Here is an 18961-nt window from a genome sequence, read left to right on the forward strand (position 1 = left end):
ACACACACTACAGCAGCTGCGTATCAGGGTGCCCAAGTGCACTTAGCTGGAGGAGGACTGACTGTATTTCCTCAGGCAATGTGCTACTGTGAAGTGAATGTTCTCATTGATGGACATCATTTCTGTTTGCTACCCAGAGCTTTCTCCTCTGGAAATTGAGTTTAAAAATCCCTTTTGAGCTGACCAGCTTGAAGCTCTCCCTACAAACCCATTTTTCATCTTTCCTCTGGGTCTTGTCCCCTTGGAGATTTCCATTTACTTCTTTCACCTCTCTGTGACTCTCAGAGGTTCACCCCAGCTCCTTGCCAAATACCACCCAGTTGTGGCCTTCAGCTGTGTTCTCATTACACTTCAACTCCCTGCCCAGCAGATGGGACCCAGCAGGGCACACTGAGCACCCAGAAAGGCCATCACTGAGGAAGACAAATAGCAGTGCATTCCTCCAAGTCATTTTCATCCAAACAGGACAGAGCTCTTGAACTGCAGTAACACTCCTAGTGGACTAGAAGAGGAAAACTTATCCCTATTAACTTAATTATTATCGTTCAGCAAAAAAAGCTGAGCTCTCAAAAATGTTCATTAACGTTGGAACAGCTGTGATGGGGAGAGATGAACTCTGAAAGGGAGGAGGCAATAACAGCATTTCGGGTAGAACAATATTGGTCCTGGAGCCTTCAAGAGCTCTCAAGCCCTGTCACAGAGGCTAGAGGCCAACCCCTAAGCCCCACTGGCAAGAACAGCACAGCCTCAGTGCTCAACCAACAGTACAGATTAGGACAAAGGTAATAGTGCAATGTCCTTGTTAAAAGTTTCTGATCTTTGGCTTTACTACCATTCCCTCTATCCTACACCACAGCAACATGAAATAGCGGTAGGTTATATCATCTTCACTCACCTGCATAGCAGATCCCTTGTTCTTGGCATAGTCCAAACCCCAACCATACGTGCTGCCCCTTGGTACCCTGCACGAGGCTATCCAGACTTGCTTTTTCCCTGCTTGAGACAAGCTCCTGCAGGCACTACTGAACCACACTGGCCTTGACATCTCTTGGTGAGGAGGCAGATGTGAAGGGAATGTCATCTGGAGATGATGGAAGGGCCATGGCTGTCCTACCCAATGCAGGCAGTTTTCTGGGAGCATCACAGGATGCTCAGTAAGGGGCACCCACTCCACCTCCAGAACACCACAGGGTTCAGGGTAATTCAAGAGGGGCAGGACCCACACACTGATGTGGTGATATCACTGGAGCAAAGAGACCAGAAAAACAAGGGTGGGAAATCAAACAAGGGTAACTCCTGAACACTCTGAGTGGGTTAAACCTACTCCTGAAGGGACCTTAACAGCTTTCAGAGATCACACAATCACAGAATCATAAAGGTTGGAAACGACCTCGGGATCCTTTATTCCCAACCCATCCCAATACACCCACTGACCACATCCCTCAGTGCCACATCTCTACAGTTCTCAAACATCTCCAAGAACAGCGATTCCACCACCTCTGTGGGGTACCTGTGCCAATGCATTACCACACCTCCAGAGAAGAAAATAAGACAATGAAAGCTATTCTTTTGGGTAACTCTATTAATCCTACCTGACACAAGCAGTAATCCAGATAACCTTTGCCGTACTGCAGTAAGGAAAACAGAGGAGGTGCCCTAGAGAAACAAGACTGCAGAAATACAGACAGTGAGGACTGGAGAGCAGCCTCCAAGTACTTGCTGCACATGCAGCTGCACTCAAAAGTCTTTTGTTGGCCTTTGTTTAACTTTTCAGCTCAGGATCTCCTTCTGATCCATTATAATATCATAAAGACTGAGGTATTACAGGGGATTGCATGGACTGCCCAAGTTCCAGTTTTGTTTGATTTGATTTCTCTCAGAAGCCTCTCCCGAGGAGCTCAGATTGCATTTACTTGGGGAACATTTTGTCAGAGTAGCACGTACAGCACAAAATCAATAGGAGCTTTTAAAAGACAGACAAGAGTCATCTGTCATCCAGAACAACGTCTGAAGCCAACTTTTCTTGGGTAGAAACCACAACTTACAGTGAAAAATAATAAAGTCTCCACCTTCATTCTACCTCCCTCTGAACTTCAGTCTCCGTGTCCCCTGTGGGCAAGGGACACAGCCCTGCCCTCCATGTAACCCAATTTCTGTCCAAATCAACTAATTCTGCATGAGATTGCACTGTTTCTGACCAAGTACTTCTTCCCAGTGTAAGTTTCTACTATCTCACATGAGCAACTCACTACCACAAACTTCAGTTCATTATCTACAATGACACTAATAGCCTATTTTCATACATTTCTATATAGGTTGACTAGAAAAACAAATTTCTGCTTTCAGGAGCATCCAAGCAATGTTTCCATGCGAATAGGCAAATCAGCATTAGGAAAATCAACACACAGCAGATTTCTGCAATCTGCTTATATCCCTTTATGTAAAGGAAAACAAATCCTTAATGGGGATGCTTTCAAGACAGAAATGAAGGCAATAAAACCTACAGGCTTTGAGTAAGAGAAGTAATACTTGATATTTACATAATTCCTTGGTCTACCATCCTTGAATCACACATGTACATAGAACCCAAGCATTCTATATCCAGCCTTTTGTCTGGTTTGAGACCTTCAAAGAACATTTCTATGGACAATGAATTTTTTTCCCCTCCATGGAAAGAGGCTACATCAGGGTATTTTGTTTGGCCAACTCTCAGCATCTGGGATTTGATAGATGGTCATGAATTATGAGACCTCTTTCCTCTCTCCACGCTCTGCCATAGTGCGCACACTGTGTCTCCTGGTCATTATTCGTTCTGTTAACTTTGCTGTCAATTAAGGCATCACAGACAGAGCCTGTTCACAGTGCTGTAAGAGCTCTGTCACATTGTGGATGAAACACAGGGTGCAGACAACTCCTTGTTATTCTCCAGGCTTATGAGCCTTTAGGAACCTATGTTTCAGTTATGCAATTCTCAGTGTACAAGTGAATTTAATAACCAGAAAACATGGCACAATTTCACAGTCTTACCTCTTCTTCCTGTATTCAAGACTGGAATTTGGGACTTCCAAAGTCCTGAATCCCTTGACTTCTGAAGAGATCACTAAGATCATCTAGACCAACCCCATCCCACCCCACTGTGCCTACTGACCACGTATCTCTATACCACATCTCCACAGTTCTCAAACACCACCAGTGACAATAACTCTACCACCTCCCTGGGCAGCCTGTGCCAATACTTGCACCATTTGCACCAAGCTGTACTGAAGCCAGATGTCAGGGAAACATGGTGTTGGCCTGAGAGAATGTGGTGCAGCAGCATCCAGCCACTGCATGCAGCACTGCCCCGTTATTTCTTACAGAGTGCAGGGTATTTGATGGGAAACAAAACCAGCTCTTTGTCTCTGAGAGCTGATTGCAGCCATCTCTACCATGAACTGTATGAAAAGTGCCAGAGCACAGATGAAAGACAGATGGCAATTCCATCAGCCTAGGAATGCACACAGTCTGCATCTCGTATTTCTTCTGTCCTTTCTCCCTTGCTCTCCAACACAGGTCTCAGCCTGTAACTCTTTGTTGGAAGGGGTGGCCATGCATGAGGCAACTGTGCAGCAGCATAGAGTGGCATACATAGGTTCCCCATGCTGCCATCCTGCTGGCATGCAATGTGCATCCATGGGGTCAGTCTGCAGCCAGCAAAAAACTAGAACATCAAGGCTTATTTTTATTGGCCTTCCTCCACACAGCTGAATTGTGTTTGAATTGCTTTGTGTTTGTTTGCTTTAATTTTTCCCTCATTACAGTAAAGTATTGGCAAGAAAACTTCCAGCCATCTCGAGTCCCATTCAGCTGTCACCAGCTAAGAAAAATCAGCCCTAAACAATCAAAAACGTACTGAGTTAACATTAATACAGCCCGTATTGCTACAGCTATACCTGTCTGTAATCACAGAAGTGATTTCAAGTCATGTTCTGCACAGATTTAAGCACGTAGATAAGCTGTATTTCTATAAAGCTATCTACTTTATACGTCCAGCACAAGGCACATTAAAATATGCTTCATTTCATAACTGAAGTGGAACTGAGCCAAGCCAAAAAATTCTTGAAGAAGTGGTTTGCATTTTCTTTTTCCAGGCCAAGCCAGATGCTTAGCAATACCACTGCAGACACTGCATTATGATTCACTGAGGGAAGAGGCATTTAACCTTGTTCCCTTGGAACAGCCATCTGCTTAGGTGGACCCTTGTACCCAGAGTCACAGCACAGAGGATCTTTCTTTCTGCCCTGCCTGCAGCCCCCACAATGAGCTGCTCCTCACCCTCAGAAACAGCTGGGTCCAAAGAATAACAGGAATGATAGATGCAGACATCAGAGGCCACATAAAAGCCTCATAGCATCACGCTCCTCTAGCAAGTCCACAGCTCTCCCACAGCAACTTACTTCCCCTTCCCTGTGTCACTGTCACTGACCACCCTGCTGTTAGTTCTGAGTTTCCCTATTTGCTGCATTGACCCATTTCACTTTTTCCCCTTCCCACACACACAGTTCTCTATTTGCAATCCTCTGACCTCAAGCAAAGCCAGTGAGCTAACATCACAGGACCTAGATGCAAGGTTCCTGTTTTCCCTGACATCTGTTCTCCCCTCTTCTTTTCATGTTGGTCTGGGCTGTCTGAGGCACACACGTGCTCCTTAACATTTCAGCCCATGCCTATGACTACTCTGGTCTGTGTTACTCTGTGCAACATCTGGAAGGGAGGAATAACACTTCAGTCCTATGGATTGAGCAGCCTCCAGCCAGCAACATGAAGCAAGAAAGACCCCAGTCCATGCTCCATAGGCTTCTACCCAGGCTTATCCAGGAGATGCTGCCTTTCCAAGCATGTCTTTACAGATACCACAAGCTGAAAATGCAACACAATTAATGCATTAACTGACAACATGGACCAAACATCAGTCTATCCCAGAAAAGGACAAAGACATAGAAGCCCACTAGGTCTTGAAATAATTTTCTTTCTCATAATTCTAGATCCAGCCAACTAATATATTTGAGGGAAGAGGTCTTAATTGACCAGTGGCCCCATCAGCTCCCAGAGGTCATCTGCACACAGGGCAGAGGATGACTGCCACATGAGTGATGTCCCCAGCCACATACACCACCTCCTACTCACAACTGGGTCATTTCCCTATAGCAACCAGAAAAACTATTTTTACCATTAAGTAACCCCAGAAGAGCATCCAATAGACCAACGAGGAACAGCATTAAACTAAAGGAGATAGATTCAGACTACATATAAAGAAGAAGAAACTGAGGTCCTGTTCACAATCTAGTTAAAGAGAGAAAGATTTACTTACCTATCCCAAAGATCAGGGCTCACTAAATACTCCAAAAACAGGCATCTCAAAGAGGAGAGCCATCCCTTGCAGCAGCCAGCCCTTAAATGAGGCTTAGGGAGGGTTGGAACCTGTCCACTCAGGTGAATTGCTTTCTCCTGTGCTCCCAGGGCTGGCTGTGTCCCTTCATCAGGTGCTCAATCATTGCTTCAGGCCATGATTTAGCAGTTCCCATACACTCTCAAATACAGGCACTGCTCTGGCTCAAGAAACATGCAAGACATCAATCCCAGATGACTGGGAGAGTATTGGGGGTGTATCAGTTTTTTTCCCATACTTTCTGTTTTCCCTGGGCATCTATTTTTGTCACTGTTAGGGAGACAACACTGGGTTGGAAAGATCTTTGTCCTGAACAATGCACTGCCCCATGCTGGGGATCATGGGTTGAAGCATCTTGCTCCGTGTGGTCTGCATTCTGTGGTTAGTTTAATAGAGATGATGTGGTGTCAGAGGTTCAGGTAGAGCAGTGAGTGCCTCTGTGGAAGGTCACCCTCAGACCCAGCTGGACCTCTGCTGAACTCAGCTTCATGCTCCAAAGCAGCCTGGGAAGACAGGTTGGCAAATCAGTGCTCTGAGATAGCAGAACTATCTTCTGCTCTTCCTACTTGTCACACAGTGGAAGAAATGAAACTGATATTATGTTAAATATTGAAAATACATTTCCAAGAAAGCAACTTACAATTCAAGTCAACAATAACTCACTAAAAACTCCCAAGTCTTTTCACACAGTGCTCCAGTATACTGTGAGCCTGGAGCCCTGCCTCATGTCTCTGCTTGCAGCTGGGACGTGTGTTTATTCTCCAGTATCAAGAACAAACATCCTCAGCGAGCATCATTTCTTGGTGAAATACCACAAGAAAGCCAGGCCCTGCAGGAAATCCCACCCTTACACAGGCTCAATTCCCAAGGAGCAAGACCATGGTGGGTGGTGAAGAAAATAAAAGCATGACTCTGAGGAGATGCAAACCTTTCTACTCTACCCTTAATTACTTTTCCCTCTCTTTGCCCTTTCTCTTAGTACAACAGGTCAATGTTTAAAGATTACTGAAGAATAGCAGTGGTTTTGACTCCTTGCTCTCGGCTCCATTGACGCACTTGCTACATCATGCTTGGGGAAACAGCTCTTCAAAGGCTGTAGAGACTTTTCCTTCTCTTTCTTTCCAGTGGGTGAGAAATAACGATCTTTGCACATCACCACTCAGACAAGCTGTAGTGAGCCCAGCCTGGCCATAGGGCTCACAGGATGCCAGTGCTTTTGCCTGGTAAAGCTTTGCTCTGTGTGAAGAAAGTCATGCAAGTTAGGGAGGCACAACCAGTGCCCATTTCCCTATGGTGTACCATTGGCTACTACTGAGAAGCATTAAGTTCTGTCACCATTGCAACCACTCCTAGCATAGGTTGCTTTATCCTCTTCTGCCAGGCTCAGCAGGCCCCTCCACTGAACCATCTCACTGGCAGCACATCCATCACTGGGGGAACTCTCTTCTGCATGTGTTGTCAGCAAATGAGCTAGAAAGTACTGGATTCAGGCTGGATATTAGAAAAAACTTCTCTGAAGGAGCTGCCTGGCACTGGAACAGGCCACTCAGTGAGGTAGTGGAGACAACATCCCTGGAGGTGTTCTAGAAACATGGAGATGTGGCAGTGGGAGACATGGCTTAGTGGGCAGTGTTGGTGGTAGAATGATGGTTGGACTACATGATCTTAAGGGTCTTTTCCAGTCTTGATGATTCTGTGACTTCAGTGGAGATCCCTCTGGCCAACAGCTGTGGTTTTCCAAGAGGAAAGGCTGCTGCCACTGTCTGCAAGTCCCTCATATCAGCTCAGCACATTGGAGAATCTGGAAGTACATGGGGGAGGACAGCCTTTGCTGTGGGTGTCTTCAGGGAGCTTCATGCCTTTCCAGAAGCAAAGGAGAGACACATTATGGTACAGCAGGAGATGTTGTAACATTTGGAGAAGAAAGCTGCTGTCATTGACCTACAGTGACTGTTCACTAATGGGAAAAGTTATAAACAGAGCTCACAGATTCAGCTCGCTTTCTTCAAGCAACAGCTGCTTTAAAACAAGCCAAATGTGACCTAAAGTGCTTGTACCTTTCAGTTACACCCCAGCGCTGGCTATGGCCAGGAGCTGCTGCTCTGTTAGCCATGCAGATGTGCAACCTTGGCCAAGGCAAGACTCCAGCTGTCAGCTTGCTCTCTGGTTGCCTCCCCTGAAGATGGTAGATCCTGAATGCCGGTCTGAAATCAAGGTAGACTACATCCACTGCTCTCCCCCCATAAACCAGCTGCAGCACTCCTGAGGCGTAAGGAGAATTTCAGCAATGCTGAATCCTCAGGAGTCTGGCCTTGTGCAAAACATCTGAAGCAAACATGAACATCTCTGTACTCAGAAAAATGAAAATCAGACAGCGTCTGGGTAAAACCAGAGTACAGTTCCCTCAAGGCAGCTGCCTGTCATTTCCCCATAGATGGAGGAGCTCCTTTGGGAAGGGCATGGCTTTCCAAACAAATGACTCAGGCCATGCTCTGCCTTCTGCAGTAGCTACAGCCTTGCCTTGGCGCAGCCCCCTAAAGCATGCACAACTGTGAGCTTACATCATGGCTGGCAGCCTCGACTGTTTCCAATTGCTGGGAGTGACACGTGATTTCCCAGAATCGCTGCTTTTCCTGTACCCTTCCAGCCTCATGAGCCCTACATTACAACCCACTGCTCTGTGTCAGGGTCAGAGATGGAAAGTCCTAAACACAGAGTTTGGCAGCTCAGCCTGCACTGAAGGTCAGGATGCATATGAGTGAAACAACAGCGTGGGGTTAACTATATACATGGCCTTGGGGAAAGACATGACAGAAAAAAAATGTCAGTTCCTAATGCTTGGACAAACATAGGATATGGCATTGCATGAGCAGCAGGGCCATGGGGCTCAGCACCCCCTTCCTGCCATCATTCTGAAGGTGAGATGAGTGATGGTGGGAGACGAACCCAGGGATGGGGAAAGTGGAGAGACATTGGATCTCAGCAGAAAAGGAGCTGGGAAAAACACAGTCAGCAGGGGCAGGTGAGATGCAGTAGGAGAGACCCGAGGCAGGTCAACCTAAGGAGAACGTGGAATCTGGAGGAGTTGGCAGCAACTCAGGATGTAATATTGAAGGCACGAAGACATCTCCCAGTGAGGAAGGGGGGATGTGGAGAGTGTTGGGAATTTAGCTTACTCATGAATTCCTTAATCCTCTGAACTTTGAGGGGGAATTACAGACAGAAACAACACTTACTCAAATTCCAGCGGATTCACGTCAAGCTGAGGCACAGGCACTGCGGAACAAGTAAAAGCCAAAGCGCAGATGCCAGTGCCAAGGCATGAAAAGCACCACGGGACATAACTGCAGTGCTCAGAGATGCATCTGCTCCAGCAGCAGCCCTGGTTGAGCAGTATGTGCCACCCCCATCCCCGCTGTCCCCCTGGTTTATGCCCAGCCCTGAGCTCTGCGAGGTGCTGTGGGGGATGTTTATACAGCTACACTGCCAAAACCAAAATGAAATACGAGAATGATAACAAACTGTGCATCCAACTGCAGCCTAAATAAACTGGAGGCTTCTAAAGATGGATTTCACCCGCTTGGTTTGTCCCAGACAGGAATTAAACGGGTTCATTAAGGTTTTGGATGCTAAAATGCAAAGGATGCTCATGGGACCTTCAGAGGCTGCAAGCAGGGAGACAGAGCATAGGGTTTGATCTTGCAGCTATCTAGGAAAAAAGATCAATAGGATGCAGAATGGGTTATAACACGATGGCACAGAAGTAAACAACTGCACAAATACAGGGAGGAAACTGCCCGTCCAGCAATAACTACAAAAAGCCAAACACTGCGGGGTAATGAAGGGCCACGAACGGGCTGTGTCAACACGTCGCTGTGAAAAAGGAAATCTCTCGCTGGGATTTGCAAAAACGAGTTGACACCTGCCCAGCATGGAAAGCAACTCGGCAGCTCCAGCTGTCAGCATCGGGAGCGGTGTCCCCTGGCGGCCGTCAGCCCCGCGCTGGGCGCTCCCGAGCGGCGCGTTGTCGCGGCCGTACCCCCACCTGGCGGCGGCACCCGGGGCCGCAGGAGGAGGGACGGGACAGAGCCCGGCTCTGGGGGACGCTGTTTGTGCGCGGAGCTTTGCTTTGTGTTTGTTACAGCACCCTGCGAGGCTCTGCCATGGGTGATTCGGGGATGGAACAAAGCGATGCGCACAGCCGCGGCCCCTTGCAAATATATATATGAGACCGAAGGGGATCCCAGAGCCACCAGGTGGCACCAGCTGCGCGACCCTTCGCAGCGCTGGCTGTCCGGGGAGGATGGGGAGCCGGCCCAGCCCCTTTGTGCAGAGTAGAGACCTCAGCAAAGGTCTGTGTGCGGCTTTACAATCACAGGATGGTCGAGTTGGAAAGGGCCTTAAAGCCCCACCAGCTCAGGCTGCCCAGGGCCTGACCCAACCTTGGGCACCTCCAGGGATGGGGCACCACAGCCCTCCAGTGCCAGGGCCTCAGTGCCCTCTGAATTTCTTCCTAACACGGGTGAGCAAGGCAATGGCACAACCAAATGGTCCCTGTGTAGTAGGAGAGGGCGCCTTGCAAAGAGATGCTGAGCTCTGAGCAGCTCTGTGCTTTGGTGGAGATGACGGGTACCTGGGGAATGCTCAGTGCAGCTCTGGGATGGCAACAAAACAGACAGCAAGGGCAGTGCTTAGTTCCCTAGGCCATGGCATAATCCTACAGGAAGATCCTGAATGCAGCTCTGCTTTCCTGCCCTCCGCTGAGTGCAACACAAATCCCACCCAAGCGCCTTAACCCCAACCTGGGGTGAAGCCTAGAAAGGGGTCGTATAGGAACAACAGGACTCGCAATGAAGTGGATTAAATCCCCCCAAAACAAGGGAAATCACCCAGTCCCCATGCTCACAGCCTCACCTTCCCTGCCTGACCAGCCCAGACAGCCTCCCCACTGCTCACCCCTCCTGTGTGACACAGGACCCCACCACCTCCCCTCCCGGGAGCCCCCAGCAGGCCCCCACACACCATCTGCTCGCCCCAGCAGGCTTGTGGGTGGCCAAGGATGTTCCTCCCATGCCATCTGCCTGTCCTCCCATTCCCTTTCCAGAGAACACCCCAGATCAAGGAAGCCTCCCACATGCCACCAGCACTCAACCTGGTGGACAAAGCTCCTCAGCCGAGGTTACCTCCTGAAGCCAAGTCTTTACTTGCCCTGCCCACGATCTGATGCCACACATGGGCCATTAAGAGGCATTACTGAAAGCAGTGCTTATCCTACACAAGCACCCAGAGCAGATGACGACTGCATGCCCAGCATGGCCCAGCCATTTCACCACAGGTCAAATCCATCCCCTAGGGCTCCCTGGCTCTGCCGGTGAGTAGAACATACCCTTGTCTGCCCGTGAATGTCAAATGGAAGAGATGGATGTAGCAATCAAAATGTCTGTGGCAGGGATCTCTCAAGTGCGGTGGAATTATTTTTAGAGCAGGCACGATCAAAATGTCAAAGGGGTTTTTATTTACGTTCTCTGGAAGGTTCGTTGATTGAAATTCCAATAAACAGAGGCTGCCTCTAATCCCGCTGTCACAGATTTGGGGCTGTAATCATTTCCTGCCACTGAAAAAATGTGCTATTAGGCAGCATGGGAGGACAAATGACCCGGTGTGCCTGCAGGGCTGTCAGCACTTCCAGCACAGCACTGCACGCTGTGACAGGAGTCCATCACCCTGCAGAGCCACCCCAAGATGTGGCTTCATCGCTGGCACTTCCAAAGGGGCTGTTTGCATGGCATGGTGCTGCAAAGCATGGTGGCACCCATTCAGACCTGCACCCAGGAGCCCCAGCCATGCAAGCTTGCACATTATGTACAAGTTGCCCCTTTTCCTATTAGAGAAGAGCCTGTGTTCAGCAGCAGCACCAGTAGACCTGAAGTAGCAGAGCTTTTTCTTGTTTACACGGCCAGAGAGGAGCAGGTCTGTAATGACCTAAATTAAAGGAGGGCCTTGAATGAAATCCAGCTTGAGAGTGTGAACAGTCCATAGATAACTAGAAAGTTAGTGCTTCCCTCAGCGGAACTGCCTATTTACATCTGAAAACAGCACAGACCTTGCCCAGAGGCTGGGACAAACAGCTCCTTTCACTGCCTACTTCCCTCAAGGCCTTCCACTCCCTCTCCAAAGGAGCTACTTTACACAGCAAGAGGAAAGTTCCAGTAACTGAGGTACAAAAATGAATGCAAAAGTGCTCCAGCACCAGCTGAGAAAGTTGTACATGGAGAGCTCGCCATCCCACAAGGAGATGTCCCCATCCTGTAAAGAGACACGAGGACAAGTACCATCTTCTGCTCCCACTCTTGGGGCTTGTGACCTTGGTGTGACAAGGGAAAGGTCAGGCTTACAGGGGCTGGATCCTGCACCATGCCCATGGCAGCCCCATGCTCCCGTGGCTAGGCTCTACAGATTGCCCTGGGGTAGGCATACTGTATCACCTGCTAGGACACTGTATGGTGCAGCAGTCCCTTGTTATGCATGAGACTGTGTGAAACAGAAATCTGGCAGAGGGGAACCTTCTCCTTCACACCATCATAGCACATCCTGGGGATAACCACCAGGACGCAGCTGAGCAGCATTCTCTAAGCACTTTTAAAGGAAAGTTTTTCAACCATATCCCAATCAACTTCTGCTTGGTCACTGCATAGAACATTAGGATCTGGGCCATGTGGTTTTCCTGCAGGAGTGCAGGAATTCTGGCTTCCATAGCTGCCATGCTTCTTCATGCATCCAACTGCACAAGTCCATGAAGCTTTCCAGGAGCTGTGACTGCAGATTCTGCCACGTAGGAGAGAGAACTTCATGTTTCTCACAGTAGGTCTGACTGAAAGCAAGAAACATGTGCATTTTGTACATTTCCACTAACAATCCATTGGCTAGAAAGCAAGCAAATTCCATAACAAGTCTTCATAACCAGCAGAGGACTTATCTTATGCTTAGGTACAAGACATCCCTGTTTGTTCAGACCTTCTGTCTCTTCTCCAGAGCCTCATTACCAACAAGTCAGTGTTCAGTGAGGCCAAGCTGACTGCTGCATCTCCCACACAGTCCAACCTCCCTGCACTGAGCAGGGACACCACAGCTCCATCAGGTGCTCAGAGCTCTGTCCAACCTGACCTTGACTGTCTTTGAGAATGGAGCATCCACCATCTCTCTGGGCAACCTGTGCCAGTGCCTCACTGCCTTTATTGTAAATCAAGGCGACCTTTCCTTGATCTCACAACCAGTTTCACTGCTACATATGAGCTGGAATGAGACTACCAATCTGTAGTGCAAATGTTTCCGCCACACTGCAGCCCAGCCAGTTCTGGGATTTGGGAGCCTACTTTCACAAGGGATTTCAGCAAATAGGAGATTAAGTGATTTGCAGTATTTTAAAAGCATATTCCTGGACATCTCTTCTAAGGCAAAAGTGGTGTATTAGATAACTACTTTAAAGAGCTTACTGATAACCCAAACATTATATCTGAATCAGTTTTCATTGTAAGGAGGAAGTGTGCTTGCTTATTAATTATTTCTCTCATTGCTTTCTCTTCTTTATAACAGAGCAACCTGTCTGCTTGTGCCTGGAGCCCCAGGTCAGAGCTCTGCGTAACTCATCCTTGCTCTGCTAACATGGGGAACTATAAATACACAGTGACATGGGAGAGCAGAGGAAGAGGCGGTGCAAAGGGACAGTACTTTTCAACCTGAGACACTCAATCTATTCAGCTTAACCAACAGAAGGTGACTGGTGACAGTCTGTAAATATTAACTGAGCTTTCTGATAGCAGCGGGCTCTGGGATGGCACAGATGAAACAAAATTCAGCTGGACAAATTCAGACAGAAAAGATGTTACAGATTATTTCAAGTGAAGCAAACGGCTCCATGCTCTCCACTGCAAGATAATTTTAAACAGAGAGGACCTGAAAAGAGGCACAAGCATTTGCCTGGTTGCAGGTGCACATAACGTAATGGTCCAGGAGGGGGAGGATGCTGCAGAGGAGCCTTGCTGCAGGGATGCACAGACAGGAGGAAAGAACAGGGAGGAAAAGCCCTGTCTTCTCCTTTATTGCTGCTGTAAGCTGAATCACACTTCTCAGCATTCAGTTCCCTTCACCACCTACAATGTGATGCCTCACGGTGTGGAAATTTGCACCCAGAGCAAGGAAAGCATACATGGAGTGTACAGCAACAAGATGCTCAGAGAGGTGATGTTACAGCCACAGGCATTCCATGCCCCTGGAAGCAGGCAGGCCCATGCATGTACACATCACTCTGAAGCACACACACACACACACTTACCTTCCCTAACAACAAAAGCAACAGCATTTATACATTCCAGGCTTTACTTCTATATCTTCAAAAAGCAGGTTGTTTTCTGTTTCAGTTTTCCTACAATTATCACGAAATATCTTCAGGAGAGCATCTCTATCTTCTCGGCGGAGTGGCTCCTTGATGTCCAACACTGCGTTCAGATGTTCTTCCCTTTTCAAAAGGATAAGAGGACGGGTCAGTGAAAGAACCAAGGGGAAAGATTTGCTTCTCACCACCCCACATTGCTGGGCCAGGCACTGCTGGTTCTACTACTCTAGGTTCAGAACCTGTTTTTTGACATGCTTTGGCCACCAAGAAAGGAAGAGGCCATAACACCAGGGCTGTGCATGACATGACTGAGCTCAAAGTCATGTCAATCTGTGCACATGGAGCTGTGAAAATCATCAGCTCAGTTTTCTCCTGGAAAAAAACTGACATCTTCCATAATGGGTTTGGGGCAACTCTACACTGGATCATTTTAAAGCATCTATCGTTTCTTTCCTCTCCTCACATGGAATTACCTAGCACTGCTTTGCTGATCATATATATATATGGTGTGTGTATCTATCTATCTATCTATCTATCTATCTATCTATCTATCTATCTATATGTGTGTGTAATAAGAGAATAAGAACCCTTATGCTGTATCATAAACATCTTTATAGCTCAGTACTGCTTCTTTAAAAGAGGCAAATGCTTAGGAAAAGAATATGGAATCCAGGCCAAGCATAACATGATCTCTTTGTCTTTCTTTTTCGCTTCTGGCAGTCTGCAGTTAAGGGACTTCCTTCGCTAGGATTTGTATCATGACTGTCACATTGAATAGGAACTACGACAATTATATACCACAAACTGTCTGCTCCCTGTTTGAAGCTATTCACGCTTTTGGCCTTCAGAGCAACAGCTTCCTATGAAAAACTGAAGTGTGTGCTCTCACTGGATTATGTGGAAATAGCCAGCGCACTGCAAAGAGAATATCTCACAGGGCTAATGTTGTTCTAGTGGCAAGTATTTGTGCAGATACTATGTAAAAAAAATTACCTTAGATCAGGAAATTCGCTGGGTATGGGCAGCAGGGCTATTTTCATCCCCTCAGCATCAGGAGCTTGAATAAGTGTTAAAATTGCTTGAATGGGATCCTTGAGAGCACCAGCTGTGGGACCCTGGGAGGAGAAGCAAAGGGGTGTTCAGGGCAAGGGAAGTGATGTATGTTAGGATGTGGCCTCCCATCACATTCTGGTTCTCACTCCATGGGTTAGGAGCTTCGTGTGGCTGCCTGTGCATGCACAAGAAGCACATTGACCCTCCTAGTTAGGAGAAAACACAGCAGGTGAAGGAACACAGATGCTGTATCAGACAAAGGGAAGCAGGGCTGGGTACTGTAAAGGATCTGAGCACTGTGCTGTGCCTGACCAGCTCTCTCTGAACTGGAGCACACAAAAGAAAGAAGCCTTAAAAATCTAGCAAGGCACACACAGCATTTTTAGAGAAGTTGAGGGAAGCAGAATGTGGATGAGCTGCTGAGTGAGGGGTGTTGTCCACATTTCTCATTGGTGCTGTAGTGCAATTAAATTGCCTTTCTGAATTATTGATGCCATCATGTCAACAGAGACTCTGTGACAAAGCACACTTGGGAAGCAGGCTGCCAAACCAGGCCAGGTTCTCCATGGGGCATTAGAAACAGCAGGCCAGATCTTCTGCGCAATTCATCTCTGCACTGAACATAAATCAAAAGCAATAGTAATACTTGCAGACAGCCTTCTCTCTCCTCCTCCGCACTGCAGACACACAACATGTTCAGCTCTGCACAGCGCACATGCTGTACTCAGCTCCTAATGCACCAATACTGCAAAGCTTCGTACTTGGCAAGCTCATTATTACAAAATGCTAATTAATTAGAAGGTGTCAGATCTTGTTGAGTGCTATATAGACAGGAAACGTTGGAGGTAAACAGCCTGCAATCTAAAAAGACAAAGAAGAGGCGGCTTGTCAGCAGTGTTTGGATGCTTGTATTGTTTAGGACAGGTATTGCTCTGAGGAAAGAAAGTATTTCCTAGTGTGTTCTGAAACAGAATGGAAGGAAGAGCCTGAACGGATGGCACAGTTGGGCAAGGAGCAGGTGAAGCCTGAGCAGCAACTGCACAATAAATTCAGTCAGCAGTACAGCACATACTTTGCATGCACAACCATGTACCTCATCTGACTGAGTATCAGGCTGCCCCCTGCAAGCTGCTTATGCATTTCCTCCCCCAGGTTTTCAGTGCATCCGCATCAAGTAAGAAAGAGAATAGAGTAGGGATGTGAGGGAAACTGTACTAACGAGATGCAGGCTTTTTTCACCCAAGCGGAACGTAGAGCTTTGACAGATAATTAGATTTCTCATATCTCGTTTGTACTACGAAACCAGCTGTCCTTGCACATTGCAGCCAAAGCTGATGCTGAGCACAGCATTACTGGTAAGCCTCAGGGTTAACACTAGAGAATCCCCTCACTCTTCCCAACACCCCGATTTCTCGAAGCACTGGCACATCAGTGACTGATCACTCTAGGGAAGGCAGGTCTTCAGCTAAAAGCACAGGCAGCCAGCAGCAGCCATGGCAGGGTCTGCAGGGAAGGAAGAGGTTAGATGGGAGGGCAACAACAGCTATATCCCAAGGCAAACGATGAGCAGCCATATGGGGCAACCCATGGAGAAGGTGAAGATGTGGAGCAGCTGATTCTTCGTTCCAGAGCCTGGAGGGAAAGCGCAAGGCAGGAGCACAGCTCTTCAGACACCCCTTCCTCATCTGTGTACACATTCTAAGGCACAAAGTCTTGCCTGGGGGAGCTGACAGCCTTAGAGCTGTCTTACCAGTTTAGAGGAATGTACTTCATTCTTATTTCAGTGGCAGGAATGTGAATCTCGCCTACTCTAGTCACACATTTCAAAACTACAAACTAAAAGCTTCTGGCAGATAGGAAAAGCTGTCTTCCAGCCCCTGATTTACATTTCTATGAAGCTAGATACCATTGTGGTTAAGATCTCTTAAGCTCGTCTCTTGCTTTCGGAGCCTTTCTCTCTTCTTCATGACAGAGCAAAACCATAACCATATCAAAGACTTACTAAGCACTCTTTAAAGATGGTATACAGCATCCTATGATCTTCTTCCATCTTGCTGACCATCTGCCACCTCCTCTTCACAGACAATTTCCTGCAAGTGGCCAGAAAAGCTTGCACATATTCCTTAGTAATTATGTTGTTCACAGACTTCACTAGGTCCTATTCAAGAGCAAAGAAGACTAAATTAATTCCTCTATACTCAGCAGAATAATGAACAAGGAGCAGACCATACATATAGGATTCTGACCAGTGTAGGCCTATGCAGAAGGATGTCCCATTTCTCTGCTTAAGCATCCCTGGTATAGTACAAGCCGTATGTGGATGACTACAAGCTGTATGTGGATAACAGTGATAGTAAGTGTGGAAACATCCAACCAAAAGCAATGGGACCAGTTGGCTGAGCTCCACTCATGCTTTGGAGTGGCAAGGTAATGCTTGGCATAGCACCAAGCTAGCAACCAGCATAGCTTTGGGAGATCTTGGATTACAGACAATGCAAGGTCCAGTCTCCTTGGAACATTCCTGCTAGACACATCCCATGGCCATAACCATGGGCACACCGTTGTGGCTGGGCAAAGCTCACATGAGTACTTCTAAGCCATGCACAACCTGCTAAGAAACATCAGTGCTAAGACCAAGCAGTGCTTGAAGAAGGAGGAAGAGTGAACATTTCTAAGGGGAAATGGTCTGCTGCGGTGAAAACCCATTTTCATTAGTAGAGAAATCAGCCCAGTTTTAGGCTGCAGTCCAAAAGTACAGGAAATCCCCAGCCCTGTCCAAAAGAGACAAAGCAAGAGACAGACAGCTCTGGCTGACCACTGAGCCACAGCTTACCCCAGCACTGATGTGACATAACACCCAGTGACAGGCTCTGAACAACAGCAGAATAACTGCTAATTTTTCTGTTCCATTACTGTTTTCCACTTTTGTTTCCAGCAACAAAAAGCCTGCAGAACTTGAAGGAATGAGAAAGGGAGTCCAACGCTTAGCATACCAATAAAGTGGTACTGGGGCAACTGCAGTAACAGAGACAGCTCAACGTTCCCACTCTGTCTGGAGAGTTTTGGTTTTGGTTTTCTCATTTCTACTCTTCTTGGTTTCTCTGAGAGATTACAGAAAGGTCATAGCTGTCATGGGGAAGTAGATGCCCAACTATGAGGAACTGGACTGAGACCACTAGATCTGTAACAAACTTTCTATTGAAAAAAATGGAAGTTCAGTTTAATGTTGGAATGCTGCACATGTAGAGGTTCATGGACTACTTTTAGCAACTTCTGAATATCTTGTTCTTTCTTCCTTATTTCTTACCTGATATTTGTCTGTTTTTTTCCTCTTAAACACCAAAAAGCTTTGCTTTAAGACTTCAAGGGTGCGTCTGAAACCACTGTCACTCTTTCTGAAATGATCCTTCAGTGTTCCCTGAGGAAAAGAGGCAGAGTCAGAGTGCACATGTGGAGACATCGTGTGGGTTGCTGTGCTTTTGCTCTTTCTGCCCTCAGGAAAATAAAAGGAAGACTCCACCACAAGCTGCAGCATCCTGTACATTTATTTCAAATAAAAGCAAAACATGGAAGACAGAAACAATTCAAAATCAGGAAGGATATATTAAGTTCTTAAACCCAAACCTAGAAGATATAAAACTATGAGAAATGGGCCTTGAATGCCTTCCAGGGATGGAGCATCCACAGCTTCTCGGGGTCTAATTCCTGACTACCCACCTCCATCTTGGGTTTTGTGGATTATCACTGCCAAATGAAGATACCCAACTACTAAGAACATACAGCACTCCGCTCAAGTGGAGCTCAGCCCTTGGGGTCTGGGTCCCCACAGGTGGTATGGGATACTTATTTCTAGCACAACACCAAGTATTAATATACGCCCCTGAAGTGGGTGCCTGCCTGACATCATGAAAACATTCAGTATTAACATGGGTCTCCCATACCTTGACTTCAGAAGTGACTGTCTGCAGAAAATGCTCCATAATGTCGTCTTCTGTCCTGTCTATAATTCTTTTTATCTTAACATCCTGATCAGTGCTGGCACTACAAAGGTACGTTAACTTATACCAGACATTTCTGCATAGAAACAA

The 18961-nt window shown here is 47.1% G+C and overlaps 1 protein-coding gene across 18 annotated transcripts in view; it reads right to left on the reverse strand.

Moving 5' to 3' along the window:
* LOC107315372 (exocyst complex component 3-like protein 2) overlaps positions 1-18961 on the reverse strand; it is a 48154-nt gene that overhangs the window by 4607 nt on the left and 24586 nt on the right. For 12 of the 18 annotated variants that reach the window (XM_085549473.1, XM_085549476.1, XM_085549488.1 and 9 more), the window contains 6 exons: positions 18815-18947; positions 18181-18291; positions 16876-17031; positions 14814-14935; positions 13761-13943; positions 10923-12299 (listed from right to left, as the gene is read on the reverse strand). In XM_085549473.1, the coding sequence (XP_085405599.1) occupies positions 13766-13943; positions 14814-14935; positions 16876-17031; positions 18181-18291; positions 18815-18947 (700 nt within the window). In that variant the 3' untranslated portion in view covers positions 10923-12299; positions 13761-13765. Of the gene's footprint in view, positions 1-10922; positions 12300-13760; positions 13944-14813; positions 14936-16875; positions 17032-18180; positions 18410-18814; positions 18948-18961 lie in introns of those variants that run through there. The other 6 variants (XM_085549474.1, XM_085549475.1, XM_085549478.1 and 3 more) reach the window with 6 other exon arrangements.

The sequence above is a fragment of the Coturnix japonica genome, chromosome 5, assembly GCF_054131305.1.
Source record: "Coturnix japonica strain WE chromosome 5, WE-NBRP24, whole genome shotgun sequence".
Classification (NCBI taxonomy): Eukaryota; Metazoa; Chordata; class Aves; order Galliformes; family Phasianidae; genus Coturnix; species Coturnix japonica.